General features: G+C 27.2%; 2 protein-coding genes across 2 annotated transcripts; both read right to left on the reverse strand.

Annotated features, from left to right (window-relative positions):
- Positions 1 to 7,574: 7,574 nt before the first annotated feature.
- LOC112683570 (tigger transposable element-derived protein 6-like) lies at positions 7,575 to 7,968 on the reverse strand. Its single transcript, XM_025554652.1, has one exon. It carries the CDS (start codon positions 7,941 to 7,943, stop codon positions 7,590 to 7,592), a length of 354 nt encoding a protein of 117 aa, XP_025410437.1. The 5' UTR covers positions 7,944 to 7,968; the 3' UTR covers positions 7,575 to 7,589.
- Positions 7,969 to 11,945: 3,977 nt separating this feature from the next.
- On the reverse strand, positions 11,946 to 15,777 carry LOC112683531 (craniofacial development protein 2-like). Its single transcript, XM_025554592.1, has 4 exons — positions 15,637 to 15,777; positions 12,847 to 13,188; positions 12,552 to 12,771; positions 11,946 to 12,199 (listed from the first exon to the last, which is right to left on the reverse strand). The coding sequence occupies exons 1-4, from the start codon at positions 15,775 to 15,777 to the stop codon at positions 11,946 to 11,948; spliced, it is 957 nt and encodes a 318-aa protein (XP_025410377.1).
- Positions 15,778 to 17,172: the final 1,395 nt, after the last annotated feature.

Consider the following 17,172-nt stretch of genomic DNA (forward strand, 5'->3'; position numbering starts at 1 on the left):
AAAAATTAAATTTTTAACCTAGCTTGAACTTCTTAAATATTTAATGTCCACCTTTGAAGATGGATAACTGTATAATAGAATCATGTAGCATTTCGATTGTCCCAAATAATATTATTACCACAGCTCATATCGTTTATAATTTAAATTACTATGACAAACCGTTTCCCGTTAGGCGTTATTCATGACCAGTGGTGGACTGGATGACCAGTGCCACAGGCGATTATTACCCCCTATATTATTACCGGAGAGGGGGTTATTAATCGCCTGAGGTAGGTAATAATCGCCTACAGTAACAGGCGATTATTACTCCCCTAAAGGTTGAGCCCCCGGGGGGGATGACGAGGATGTCATATACTAATAATCTCTCCATAACCTACTTTTTATGCTTATGTGCTTATTATAAGAATTCAGCATTTTTGATTAAAAATGTGTTAAAGAAAAAAACAGTAATTTATTACCAACACTTCTGAAATCAACTCAATGTTTTTAAAATTGTTTAAAATATAAATATAATAAAATAAGTTATGTGATAAATTACATAATTAAACATCCATAACTACATCATAGTGTACATTGTTGATGTTCCTTATGTAAAAGCACTTTTGAAAGTTGAAGGCGTTAAAAATATTTTAATAAAATATTTAACAGCAATTGTTTTAATAATTTTTAGCCAAAATTAACGTTTTTCAACTTGTCGTTTATTGCTGTGTCATTTTTTTACCCGTCGATTTTTACTGATTACCGAATCGCTCCGTGTGTTTGTTATTAACAGTTAATTGATTTCTACACCTCTATTCAATATACCTATATATCTATTATTTATAATAATATTATCGTGACTAGAAAACTAAAACTAATAAGTTTCCCGGTGGACCGATGCTCGTATAAAATATAATATTTATTAATATCATTATTGTGAAATTATAAATGAAAATATTATAAAAATAAGTAATAAGTATCTAATATCATTAAACATAAAAATACTGGATTTTTGTATATTTTAAAATGTTGGACCGGCTTGTGTTCGGGTGGTCCCGGCTTGTTGACAACTTATTGTTACAAGCTTAAAAATAGAATCGAAGATAGTTAATAACCATGTAATACATGAGCTGTTATAGATGTGTGTGAAGTTAGCCCCCCACTATAAAAAATACTTTCCAAAATAATTGTAACCTTATTTTCTTAATTTGTAACTATTTGTAACCAAGTTTTTAGAATTTGTAACCTCATATTTTTCAAGCTACGGGTATTTTTTCAATGAGGGGCTAACTTCACGCGACCCCCCCCCCAATTCAACGAAATCGTCCAAAACAAATTGTAACTTATAAAACCCAATTTGTAACTATTTGTAACCATCTTTTTAGAATTTGTAACCTCGGCTCTTCCGAGTAATTGTAAATTTTTCAATGAGGGGCTGGTCCCTTCCAATTCAACGGAATCGTCCAAAACGAGTTGTGAATTACAAAACTCAATTGGTTATTATTTGTAACCAGATTTTTAGAATTTGTAAACTCATCAATTTTAAGTACCGATGGATTTCCTAAAGAAGATAACTGAATAAAAAAATTAATTTTTAAATTTATAATATCACCCAGTTCAATCAATTCGTCTAGAACAGATCGTAAGTTGAAGAAAATAAATCTATATTTAAGAAAAACAAAATCTTGAACGAATAAATGTCTTAATTAACTAAAATTTTACTTTTATTTTTATTTGATTAGACTAAAATCTTAAATTAAAGATATTTTACAACATACTCAAATTATAAACGTATTTTTGTTTGTTTTGTTGTCGAACCACCCGGGACGGACGGGCTTTTAGCCCACTTGTCCGCCGTACAACCACGCTCAGGGATCAACCGATAATCACGTTATGTGTGCCTTCCGAAAACGGAATATATCTACTATTTGGATCATTCTGCGAGACGGTAGATTGAATTTGATGAATATTTAACTTATTGTATGCATACGAGTATATATCAATATTATAATATCTATGAGGTGAATTTTGAAGTACGATAACCGTGCTTTTAAAGCTATGCGATTCTTAAGATTTTAATAGTTTTCGGTCTAAAAATCTGTCTATTTTCTATTACGTGTAGTACGTATTTGCCGATCCTGGAACAATGGAAATTCATTGTTCTCCGGCTGGTCTTGTTGGTTTTGCTCGTCCTGCTGGTCCATCCTCCGCCGCTACTGAAATTAAAAGTATGGTTAGTGAAGTTAATCATACAAATTTAAATGATATTTTTGGCAAATTGATTTATACAGGTGCAATTGAAAATATAAGAATAAAATAAATATAAATATCTAAATAAATTGTAAATTATTTAATTATGATTCTTTATATACAATTTACTATTTGTAGACTGTTGATGAATCTACTTCAAAAATTAATATCATTGTCAATGATGTTAATAATCATAATGTTAATGATAATGTTTTTGAAGAACTTACAGCTACAGGAGCAACTAAAAAAGGAAGAAAAAAATAAAAAAAGTTTCTTATAATTTATTTCTAATACCTATTGTCCTATTTATTTATTGATTGACTATAAATAATAGTAATAATAAAAAAATCTGTTTTTAATTTTAATAAAATTATTTGTAATAAAATAAATATGTTAATTATTTTATTATTTAATATTTGTACACAATTTACTATTTTTAGAGTATTGATGGACTTAGTTCAGATATCAGAAATATTGGTAATGACAATAATAATGAAAAGTCAAATGATAATGTTTTTGGAAATGTTATAGTTAAAACTATAGCTAAAAATGTAAGTATAATAAATAAGTTGTATGTAATACATATTTAATTTTATAGTTGTATTCTGCAGATAATATAATTATTATTAAATAATCGTAAGAAACAAATATTACGGATAAACATGATAAAGTATTTCATAAAAATGTACATAATGACGTATTGTATTGACACAAATACCATTATTGAAAAACCATTTCAGTTTATGCTCGATCAATTTTTTGAATTTCATCCTATTCTACCACTTGTTAAACATTTATTTAAATCACCCAAAGCATATTTTAGAAAGAATAAAACCAATCGGTGTTAGTTAAATTTTAATAATAATTCAATGACAATATACTGCAGTGTATGTTTGGAATTTTCATCAGAGCCAAATTTATTCACACAAGGGCTTAAAATATGGACATATGTTAATCAGCGTATTGATGAACATGAAAACAGTAATCATAGAAATTGTTCTGAAGCATATCTTTATATTTTCAAACAAAAAAAATATTGATTTTTTATTATTTTCTACACAAAAAAATAGTAAAAAAGAAGAAGCAAAGAAAAATATTCAAATAATTGAAAGAATAATTGATGTTGTAAATAAAACTAATTGGTAAAAGAGGTCTTAGCTGCCGGGATCATAGGAATGAGTCCACATTGTCGTTATTAGTCTCCGTAGCAGACCATGATAATTTTCTAGACATAATATTACTTTTTAAAAAATATGATATTGTTTTAAGTGGACATATTGATAAAATAGTTAAATGTGCTCAAGTAAAATCTGCAAGTCATAAGTCAACAACTGTTCAACGTAGAGGGTCGTTAGCAACTTTTTTTTATCAAAAACTACTATTAATGAAATAATTGATATAATTAATATGTTGATGAAAAAATCAATAGTTATGAAAGTTTAAGCAGCTGGTATGTTTTCCATTCAAATAGACACAACACAAGATATTTCAGTTCAAGATCAATGTTAAATCATTATACAATATGTCAATATGATTGGTGTTAATGAAAAATTATTTGCAGTAGTTAATATGAAAGATTCAAAAGGGAAGAGCTTTCATACTATGTTGGAAAATGTTTTAACTAAAAATGGACTGAACATTGAAAATATTATAGGGAATGCTACAGATGGAGCAGCAAATATGCAAGGCCAATATAATGGGTTTTCTGCTTGGCTATCTAAATCATCAACCAATCAAGTGCACGTGTAGTGTTATAGTCATATTTTAAATTGAGTTTTAGTTGATGCTACAAGTATAACACTAACAGCAGCTTCATTATTTATTTTATTAAACAATATTGCTGTTTATTTTAAAGAATCATATAAACGTATTGAAATCTGGAAATCAATAATTGGGAAAAATCACAAAAGACGACTAGCAACGATAGGAAATACACGCTGGTGGTCCAAAGAAAAGGCATTAGACCAAATTTTTGGAGACAATGGTGGTTTGTACATTTCTCTAATTATAGCATTAAATACTATTGAGTTGTCAGAATCCTTTAATTCTGATATCAAAGTGAAGGCCAGAAATTTTAATTTTTAAACTTTTACAATACTAAATTATTTTGACAGCATTTATTTTTTTAAATATATTCAAAATTTTTGGTCCATTATCTAAATATCTTCAATCCAAGGGTATGAATTTGATAAAAGCCCAGGAGTTAGTAAATTGTGTATTAACACAGTTAAAACAAATTCAAAGACATTTTGGAGATATAAAATTAAAAGCCGATAATTTTATAAACTATATAAATGAACAATTTGATGAAAAACATGATATGGATATATTAATTGAGATGATAACCATAAAGATATATAAATAGAACATAAAGATGAACCAATATTATGCCCTGAAAAAAGATATAGTGTTGAAGTTTTTAATATAATTTTAGATCAAACTATATCTAGTATAGAAAATACATTTTCAACTAATAAGTCTTTGTATTAAGATCTAAATTTTTTATCACCCAACAATTTTGAAGATTTGCAAAAACAAAACATACCACCGAATGCTTTAAAAAAATTGTATGAAGTCTTATGTAAATTTGATTCTGATATAAGTTATGATCAACTAAGGGCGGAATTTCATAGCTTTATTAAAAATTTGAATGGATTAAAAAAAATTATTACCAGAATCATTTGAAATGGAATTAAATGAAAGTGAAAGTGAAAATGAAGAAAATAATGAGGAAAATAACACTGTTAAATTAGAATGTAAATTCTGCAATAATTGTGTGGTATGCTGCTACAATGTTCTGATAAAATAAAATTTATACAGTCATGCATATCATTGCTTGACCATAGCTCATCAATACTTATTGACATTGCCGTGTAACCAAGTAAGTATGCAGTTGGAATGTTTCCAAACATTTTTATGTATTTTATTTTAAAGATCTAATTGAATTTTTATAAAAATTATTAATATAGGTAGCATGCGAGAGATCATTTTCTTTATTAAAAATAATTAAAACTCGTCTGAGAAATTCAATGAATGAAGAAAAATTGGACGCATTTATGATAATGGTAGTCGAAAAAATGTTCTATTTATTATTGACAATGATGATGTTATTAATCTGTTAAAAACTAAAAACTAAGAGTGATTTATTAAATAATAAACTTTCTTATTAAAGTAATTGATTAAAATTGATTTTAATTTATATTTTATACATAAAAGTTACTAAAGTATATACAAATTGACTAGTTATTTTATTTTGTATTATATCAATTAATTTAAATATTTATAAACTTAAAACCTAAATATATATATTATATATAAGACCGTTAGTATTCTGAGGATCTCTAGAATTATGATTTTCCCGGGCTGTTTTTTTCTCCCATTCCGCCATTGTTCATGACACATAAGTATTAAAGACTATGCGGTCAAAACAGCTAAGGCTATGCTTTGTATACCTAACTTATCTACGACTTAGCGTAATATTAGCAAATTCCTTGTCTTATGTATGTGGTTCTAAACTAATTTTTAAGAAATAATATCTTATGACAAACTCATGTTGAAAATACTTTAAAAAATTTAATTTCTTTTGCTAAAATATAATACTTTAATCCAAGAGTGGTCAATATGAATATGTTCATGAGCCACACATATATAAATAAATATATACAATAACATCAAGAGTCAAAATGTTTATAAATACGTTTTATAACTTTTATAATTTGATCTAAGTAATAATTTTTTTTTTTATTTATCTGGAACAATGAAATATTTTTATAATTTATTTATTTTTTACAGTATTTTTAATATTTTATACAATGAAATATTTTGTAATAATGTATATCAAAAAAAAAAAAACAAATATAGCAAACCGATCAAAGTATCAGACTTGGGTAAAATACTTTTTAAAAGTATTTAGAATAAATACTCGAATACTTATAAAAAATAGTACTCCAAATATGTATTCAAATACTTTATACAAATTGTATTTCGAATACTTTTAAAATACTTCTAGTTTTCATACTATAAAAATAATAGATGTCCACTTAACAAAAATATTTGAAATTGTAGACTAAATATATGTTATTTTATTGTACTTTTATATTTCATAACTGTTATTGTTTATGGTTTATAACAATAATAAATACCTGATATTAGCTTATACAAGATACGACGGAGAAGTAATAAAATCATTTAAAAAAAGAAACGATTTGACGTTATTCAAAATACAATATTCAGTATACTCGTTATAAGTATTCAAAATACAGTGGAACCTCGATAAGTCGAAATTCAAGGGAAATGCAATTTTTTCGACTTATCAAGGTTTTCGAGTTATCAAGGTTTTAGAAAAAAAATTCGACTTAAAGAGTTTTAAAAATGTATGTATGCATTAAAGTTTTTAATTATTATGTACTTAGTATATATGTATATACAATGTAAAAAAATGTGATTATAAAGATTATTTAAATAAAAAAATTATTACAAAAAAATATAATAAAACATGTGTTGCAACTTTATAAAAGATAATTTATTATTTCAGTGGCGTAGATACAATTTTTTTCTGGGGGAGGTTGTTTAAGAGTAAGTTTTTAAGTGTTCTTAGTATATCTTAAAACGAGGTCATATGTAATAATATTACATTTAAAATGGTATTATTATTATGTCCCGTATTTAATGAAAATTATTTTGTTACTCAATTTTTAATATATACCTAATCATAGTAAAATCAAAATATTTTACTATAATATGTAAATATTAATAAATAATAATCAAATATCAATAAAAAAAATTTGTAGGGGGAGGGTGGAAACCCCTTACACCCTCCCCGTAACTACGCTACTGTATTATTTTACTTTGACTTAAATTTTGAAATTTACTATTATCAATTGTATTTTCTATTACATTTAAAGTAGAGTACACTTTATCGTTCACATTACTCAATTGTTCAGTGAATGTCCTTAGCAATATGAGGGCTACTGTTGCTTGCTTCATTGAAATACGATGCACAGGCTCAGATGATGCTTCTTCGATGTCATCAACATCTTCAGTGCCACGGACGGAGTCAGTTATATCGTCGTCTGTCAGAATACTAGAAACGGCAACATCATGGTTGATTTTAACAAAATCGTCAAACGTTTCTTCCACGATTCTATAACGACTTGCTATCATCGCCCATTCTCTGTCATCCGTATCAGTATTTTCGATTATAGGCATCAATGTGTCGTCTTTCTCAGATTCAAGTACAAATCCACACGTTCTAAAGCAGTTCACGATTGTTGACGTTGCTACGTTTCTCCATGTCTTATCAACAATGCGCATAGCTTGAAGAATATCGATTACTGTAGATTTTTCGTCATCCATATCACTTATAATTTCCTCACTATTTCTTTTCTATAAAGCGTCTTGAACGTTTTAATAATTCCTTGGTCCAAAGGTTGCGATTTTGATGTGGTATTTGGCGGTAAAAATTTTACTTTTATAACTTGACAATTCGGTATAATATTGTGAGCCGGGCAATTGTCTATAAACAATAAAATTTTACGTTTTTGTATTTTCATCTGTTTGTCTATTCGTAATAGCCATTCAGCAAACAATTCACTAGTCATCCATGCTTTCTTATTTGCTGTGTAGTCAACAGGAAAAGATTTGACACCAGCAAAACACCTCGGGTTTTTCGATTTTCCAATTATTAAAGGTTTCAATTTATCTGTACCAGTCATGTTAACAGCCAATAATAGTGTAAGTCGTTCTTAGCTATGTTTACCACCACTGCATTTCTCATTTTTGAATGTTAAAGTTTTATCTGGCATACATTTGTAAAAAAGTGCAGTTTCATCTGCATTAAATATATCACATGGTTTATATCCTTCCAGTAGCTCACTCAAATTTATTTTCCATTCATTTACAACATTATCACTGACACTTGCACTTTCACCACAGACTTTTCGAAAAGAAATATCGTGTCGTTTTTTTAAAATTTTCAAGACACCCGTTACTGGCCTTAAATTGTTCGTGGCCAAATGATTTTGCGAAATTTTCTGCTTTTTCCTTTAAAATAGGACCTCCGATACTGACATTGGCATCTCTGCATTGCTTGAACCACTTAACTACACATTCTTCTACGTCTGAAAAATCAGGACCTCTCTTCCTCTTCCGGTCTACTGGAAAGTTTAAATCGATTTCCTTACTATTTTTTATTATGGTTGATAGTGTACTGGCTGGTATTCCAAATTCTTCAGCGATGTCCTTCTTCTTCCTTCCACTTTTCACTGCTTCAAGAACCTTTTTTTTTTCTCCAATAGTAAGAGTTTTTAAATTACGAGGCATTTTTACATTCACTACCGTACACGGACACCGCACACGCGTAATCGATCGATCGCAACTGGCAATACCGATACAAATTAAAAATACTGTTACGTGCCAAGGTTAGTTAATACATACGATAATAAACACAATAAACGCGATTAGATAAAATTATCGGAACGGACAAGCCGATTAGACAAATGTTTATAAAATTATCTGTCATTATCCGTCATATTCGGAGCACAGAATGTTCGAGTTATCTATAGTTTTTTTTTTCGAGTAATCGAGGTTTTCGCAAGGGGGCGGAATTTTTTTCGACTTATCAAGGTTTTCGACTTATCGAGGTTCGACTTATCGAGGTTCCACTGTACTTTATTGAATTATTTCAAAAAAATGATTTATAAAGTATTTGAAATATTTAAAAATTATTCTTAATATTGTATTCGGAATACTACCCAAGTCTGCAAAGTATCACATTAAATACCATTTTTTAAAACATTAAAATTATATGGTACTAGCTGAATACTCGGTTCCGCCCGTGTATATGTATTTAATTTAACTTATTTTTAATTAAAAAATTAATTTTTTTTTGTTTTTTTTTTAGCTTCTTATATAACCTAGTTGAAAAAACTTTTTAAATGCAATGTAAATGTATGATTTTTTGCTAAAACAAAAATGGTAGTGGAATTCCTTGCACATGAATAAGCCATACTTAGTATTATTAGTTGTATGCTAATTTTTCAAATAATACAAATTCAAATACTATATATACCCAGACTTATTAAAAACATAATTATCGATATCAAATTATGTAATTTGAAAACAACACTTTTCATTCCTTATTCTGTTGAAAAAATGCCACGATTCATTTCTATCGGTTGAAAAATTATAAGGTATCCATTGGCTCACCAAGTGATGGACGTGAAATTTCACCACCAGTACAACAAATAACTGAGGATTCTTCTTTTCTTTTAATTTGTTACTGTATTTTTTATTTTTTATCTTAAAACAATTTATTAAAAATATTTACAACAATCAATCATATGCTTTAGGATTTCTTCGCTTGGTAACTTTTTTGTCGGGATCAAAAGTGAATCTTCCTGCTATTATTTCAATCAAATTAGTAAATTAATTTGTAATATTCACATCTCTAGAATTATTATTTGATGTACTTATATGGTATTCTTTAATTGAACAGTGAATGTTTTTCCCTATGGCTCGTATTTTTTTTTTACTATAATGCATTGATTTATTTAAAAAATGTAATTTATAAATAATTAAGAATATAAATTACTATCATTATAATATGATAATAAATTCAATAATATGTCAATTTGATCACGGTTATCAATTTTTGTTTATCTTCTTATATCATAACATTTTTGATAGTGGAATATAGACATATACAGATATCTTTATATGTCTATGTTGTGGAACGAATAGTGGTATTATCTTCCACAAATATTGCTACGGTTATAGACATTTAAAACCATAACCGAGGTATTTATCAAATAATATAAAGTAATTTAAAGTAACACTTTTTTTTAACACATATTTACTAGTTAGTCATTTTTTGGTGCATTTATGCATATTGTATATTTTTCTATTTATTAGAGCTATATAAGTCCTTAATAATTTTACTCGTTTATTTTTTTTTACAACAAAATATTTGGTACTTTTTATTGTGTATAGGTATTTAGTCATTTTTTTGTGCATAAATGCATGCATATTTGTGTATTTTATTGAGCTAGAAGCCCCTAACCCAAATAATAATCATAATAACTGATAATATTTGTTTCCATATTCTTTAACTTGCAAATTGGTCAAAAATATATTATTGTAAATTGAAAACATGGTTAAGATAAAGAATAGGCCAGCATAGACTAACAGGTTTGGCTTTGATGCATGTGCATAAAAATATTATTGTATCCATTGATGAAACAATCAATAAATTTGCCAAAATGAAAAAAAAAATTTGGAGTTTGTTATTTGACTACTTACCAACCTTATGTTTTCTACTTAAATATTTGTTAAATTAAGTTGCCTATCTTAATTGTTTTTTAAAGTTTTTAAAAAATAATTAATAGGTAATATTACTACTATGATTATTTGTTGTTTTTTTATACAGGATTCAGACTGAAGGTACAATTTTAATATAAGAACTATTTGTGTTGTTATTATTAATACTTATTTTATATGAAGTAGATTTTAAATATATTTATAAAATAAATATTTAATTCAATATGGTACTTGTATTTTTATTCATTCACTCGAATGAGCAATAGGAACATGAGCTGTAGGTAATGAACCATTGGCGTACCCAACAATTTTTTAGGGTAGGGGGGTCCAACATTTTTATTTTATCTGTTCTTTAATTATAATTATAGTTTAATTCAATACCAACAGTAACTGTAATTTACCAACTGTAAATAACTATAGTAATAGTCACAATAGTTATACACACATCATATATATTCTGCACAAAGGTTTACTATTTATAATAGGTAGGTAGGTACTATAATTTGAAATCAATTTTTATTTGGTAATAAAATGTTATAAAAATACATTATTTAACTAATTATAATAAATAATATTAAAAAGTAGTATAAATTAAATATGGTTTATACATTACAGGTAAGTATATTATATAATCTATAAAATTTGTATATTGAAGATAATGGGAAATTAAAATACACTATGTACTATTTACTTTTAAACCATTGAGTGTGTAGAAATTTCAATGAGGGTTCCAGACTCGACCCCCCACCCCCTTGAGTACGCCGCTGTAATGAACTGTAAATTTTTTTTTTAAGTTTGTATTGAAGATAAATTAGTTTCCCCCCCCCCCCCACATGGCCTCAATTCAAATACGCCCTTGAGATAGTTGAGCGCCCCAGTACTTCTATTTCTTTGCCTTCCTGCATACTTCTTATAACTTTTTCAAGAGCTAGATTGAAGAGTACGAGAGACAGCGCGCCCCCTTGTCACATTTGACCTTAAACTCCTTTGATGTTTCTCCAAGAAAACTTACTTTGCAAAGTACATTAGAATTGCAACATGTTAATAAGTTAACCAATTTCTTTGGTATACCAAAATGTATAAGTGTAGACCATAGCCGGTCTCTAAATAATACTATCATAAGCTTACTAGAAGTCAATGAAAATCATGTGTAGGTCTTTGTCATACTCATAGTACTTTTACATCACCTGTCTGAGGGTGAATATATGGTCAGTAGTGGACTTGCCTTTCATAAAACCACACTGGTATTCACCGATTATTTCTGTTGAATATTTTTCGAGTCTATGTAAGATGGCTAATGATAAGACCTTATAAGCAGTGTCCAAAAGGGATATTCCCCGGTAATTTTTCACTTTTTTGGGGTCCCCTTTTTTGTAAATCGGGTATATAATAGAGGTGTTTCAACCCTTTCTTAATTTTTTTTGCATCCATATAGTTGAGATGGTTTTGTGTAAGTTTTCCAAGAAGTCCCGTCCTGCAAGTTTAAGTAACTCAAGGTTTATGTTGTCCTCTCCGAGAGCTTTGTTGTTCTTCAGTGATTTCACTATTGATTTTATTTCCTCCAAACTAGGTTCTGGCACTTTTGGGTTCACTGTAACATATATTTGATCGTCAGCCGGTTCCCAAATTCCATCTGTATTGTTTGTTTTATCGTCTGATTTATTGTTTAATAGATTCTTAAAATATTTTTGAAACTTGCCTATAATAATTTTGGGGTCCGATACGAGGTTACCGTCGTCATCAGTTATAAAATAGATATGAAATTTAAAGTCTTCTGTTATTGATTTATATTTTTCAAAAAACATTTTCGGGTCTTTTTTATATGACTCAATGTTATTTAGGGTGTTTTTTTCTGATGCTCTTTTCTTTTGTCTGATTATTTTATTTGAACTTGCAAGAAGTGGAGTATATTTCTTGAAGTCGAAAAATGTTGTATCAATTTAACTCTTGCTGCTTTTCGCTTTTTTATAGCTTCTTGACACTGTTATCAAATCAGTGATTCTTACTTTTTCCCTTAGTAGTTTGGAGAGTTTCTGCTGCTTTATTTATTGATTTCTTTATTTGGGTCCATTTTGTTACGTTATTCAATTCTCCTTGTATTATGTTAAAGCAGTTCAATTCTTCCTTTGTTCTTTTTTGGTATTCCATGATTTCATTTTGATTTCTTAATTTACTTCTATCTAGTTTATGTGCTGTATTAAGTTGTTGCTTTTTTCTCCAAATTGTCTACAGTTTTAACGATAGACTTGTTATCACTAAGAAGTGGTCTGTATTCCCATTCGCGCCCTTATAGCACCTGACATCTTTTGTGCTTATTCTGTGTCGTTTGTCAATAATTATATGGTTGATTTGAATTTTCGTTTTACCATCTGGGGCAGTCCACGTATACTTATGAATGTTCATTCTAGGGAAATAGGTGTTACTTATAATAAGATTTTTCGATTTTGCAAAGCCAACTAATCTCAACCTATTATCATTAGATACTGGGTACCAACTTTCTTGGCCTATTGTTGGTCTACAAAATTGTTCTTTACCAACCTGCGCATTCAGGTCACCAGCAATTATCTTGATGTAGTTGTTTGGTAGTGAGTCAAATAATCTCTCTAGGTGTTCATAGAAAATATTTTTCACATCATCTTGGTCCTCTGTCGGGGCATAACCATTAATTATAAATACATCGAAACTCAATCCTTCAACTGTAAACAGAGCATCTATTGGGTAAGTTTGATAAATTTATAATATTATTCAGTATTTTCTATCTAATTAAGTTTTAATTATTGCAGTACATGTTTAACATTAAAATATAATATATCACTTTAAACTATTTTTTATATTTTTTATTTTATGTTTGTTAATAAGTCATGTTAGACATTTAAACGTATAGACTTTAACATATAGAACAGGTACAATGATTTAGGTACCTCGGAACAACAATAAATTAAATTTGGGATTATTCATTAGAAATAAAATGTAGAATTGAAAAAGCTAGAGAAGCATTACGAAAAGGTATTCAAGTTTCATGATCTGTTTTTTGCTAAAAAATTCAGACTGTTAAGGTGTTATGTGTTGTCTGTATTATTATATTGAGTCGAAACCGGGACATTAACAGATTTAACATGCAAAAAAATTGAAGCCTTTGAAATGTGGTTGTATAGACGTATGTTATAAATGTCATGGATAGATCAAGTTACTAACCAAAGGGTATTGGAAAGGATGGGCAAAGAGAAGGAACTATTAACTACAGTAAAAGCTCGGAAGCTTGAATACATTGAACACAATATGAGAAATAATTAACGATACAATATAATCCAGCTTATATTACAAAGAAAGATAGAAGGAAAAAGAAGTGTCGGAAGAAGACGAATATCTTGGATGAAGAAACTCCGCGACTGGTACAATACAACATCAATAGATTTATTTTGGGAATCATTTGACAGGAATGACATCGCCAATATGATATCCAACATCCGGAACGTATAGGAACTCATAGAAGAAGACATTTAAAATGTTTAAGCCTGTAGAACTTATAAGTAAGGTAAAAAGTCTTACCAAAGAAGTTAATAAAATAAAATATAATTAAAATTATTAAATTTATTTATTTATTCATGATAAAAATGATCTAACATGTTTAAAAAACTATATTATATGATTATGTCCGGGACATATTTTATCCAATTTTGTCTATCCATTTTATCCTCTATCACAATATCCTATCATCCCAGGGGCGTATTTAGACTTACTTCTAGGGGGGGGGACTCAATTTTTTTCTTTAATGCATATTTTTCTTTAATTTTTTTCTAAAAATTTACAAGTAAAATTGTTGGTAATATTTAAATCAGGAGAATCCTTAATATTTGTGTTTTTTTTTTTAATCTAATGTCGGATCCACTTACAATCGACTTTTGTATAGTTCTTTATTAACATCTGTCTATGTTTTGAAAGTTACGCTTGTGTTTTATTTGATTTTTCACTGAGTATGGACCCGACAAAAATCCCAATTCATTACATTAAAAATTGACCGTGATGTTACCACTGATACTGATAAAATATAATAAATACATCATTATACGTACCGCTCGCCTTCAATTATTATATTTTAATATGTTTTTTTGTATTTTTTCCTATCACTCATTCGTATTTTATTACAAACATTTTTGTAGAAAATTGTTAAATAATTCGATATCGTTATATATCGTCATTTAGTCTGACATGCTAACATAAATGATTCATTTAATTCACTCATGTCTGTTTTTCAAAATATCTTAGGTCAAATTCACAATAAAAACTATATTTTTTCGTTGTGATTTTTAATAGGATTATTTTCTTCATCAACTAAGTCAGTTTTAATTTTTCTGATAAATACAGTGTTAATTTTGTAATACATTAAATTAATTGATGTTTCGATTTATTTTTATTTTTAATATTTTTGGGAAATATTTGTAAATAGAACTAAAATGTTGACCATTATCGAATAATCCATTAGCAATATTACACAGAACTTTTTTAAAATTAATATTTATGCCATTGTCATTAATTTCAAATATAATAATTCCTTAATTAATTGAAAACGTGTGAAGTAAAAAATATATTTTTCTTTAATTCCTAGCGTGTTTACTAGACCATTTTCAATATTGAATTCTATAATTGCATTCAATTCTAAATTTTATAATTTATCTAGATAACCCCAACACGGCCAAAACTTCACCCAGGCTTCAGCTAGGAAAATTATGAATAGGGAACGGATTTTAATTTAGTACAAAATTAAAAATATTTATATATATATATTTGTGTATTACTTCATAAATATTTATTTATAATATTGAAATATTTAATTGAAAATAAGATAGAAGTCACTATAATTTATAAATAATACATAATACAAATTAAACATTTTTATTCTGAATCATTGAAATACTTTTCGAGGGGTAAAGAGTTAGAAATGACATATAATTTGAGATTTTCAAATTTAAAATTACGGTGATTCGATTTTATTATTGCTTTATATCGGCTAAATGACCTCTCCATATGAACAGAAGTGATAGTAATCTATTTCTAAATTGTTTTTTGGAGTTTTGTTTAATAGTATATTACTGAAGTTATAGCGTTAAATCCTGGTTTTTTCTCCAATATATTTTGAAATTTTGAATTAGTTAAAACTCTAATTTCTCTAGGAACATGTTCCAATTGTTTTATGGCATTATCAACTATTTTTAGGCTCTCGGTTAATGCCATTTTAGAAGTTTCTCATTTTGAAATAGTATCAATTAAAAATCCAAAATGAAAGGAAATCAATGCTACACTTTTTGCAAGTTTTTGCATTTCATGAGTTTAATAGTTTTTTTTATTACAATTGCAGCATCGGATTCTAAATTTAAAACGTTAATTTTTTCAAAGTTATTCGAGTAGTTTAAAATAACTCATAGCCACGTACTCCATCAAGTTATAATATAATATAATGTATATTATAAAAAAGATTCAGGAAAGAGGGTTTAATTTGGATTCATATAATTATATGTTTGTCTACGACTTGTCGCTTTTAAAAATATTTTTTTTAAGTATATTTTCGTCCACCATAAAATACTAAAATAAAAACGGAAATTCTACAATAATACAAATTTCCTACGTATATATATATATATATATATATATATATTTGTAAAATATTTAATTATTATTTATTTATTTATTTATTTATAAAATATTAAATTATTCTAAAATATTTTAAAATATTTAAAATAAAATTAGCATCAGCCTATTTAAAATGAAATAAAACGTATGCATATGTTAAAAGCTTTTCAATGTTAAAACTACATAAAAATATTTATTTAAATTAAAATCCGTTCCTTACAGATAAATGTTCAATTTATAAGCCATAATATGTACATTCGTATTTTTTATCGTAAACACATTTAGGTTATATACAAATTGTAAATACAACAAGGTAAACTGTTTTAAGAAGTGTTTCTGATATAAATCCAAGACTTATGTATTATAATACTTTTACTAAAGTACGTAAATATTTAATTATTCATGCGCAAATTTATTTGATTAATGTAAATGTAAATTTGATCTTATGTAAGATGTACAGTTTATGTTTGCAATTGTAATCCATCTCGTGTTGTTAACGTTTAGGGCTTTATTAGGCAATCTTTTTTATTTTATTTTAGTTGAAACATGTTTATTATTCTAAGGATTATAGTAGATTAGTGACACAAGCAATAATCAATAAACCGAATAAAAGACGTTCAAGATTCTAGACAATAGAGAAAGACAAGAGTTAAGACGGCTGGATAATATAAACATGATATAAGAAATAAAAGTATTCGGAAAAAATTACCAAAGAAAAAATGTACCCCAACAATAAATTATCTGAGAAAAAAAGTATTATATTATTCATTGGTATAGTAATCGATTAATTTGTAAGAAATCATGTGAATATATATAAACAACAGTGAATGAATCACAAAAATAAAATAAAAATTAATAAAAACATAAAATATTTACATATATGTTATTTTTATCTTACCTATAAAATTAACAAGATTAGTATACCTTACATCCATATTCAAATAAAAAATTAATTAAAAACGAAAAATTTTTTAAATATACCCATCAAATTTCAAACAT

This window comes from Sipha flava, unplaced genomic scaffold, assembly GCF_003268045.1.
Source record: "Sipha flava isolate LNK unplaced genomic scaffold, YSA_version1 229_pilon_pilon, whole genome shotgun sequence".
Classification (NCBI taxonomy): Eukaryota; Metazoa; Arthropoda; class Insecta; order Hemiptera; family Aphididae; genus Sipha; species Sipha flava.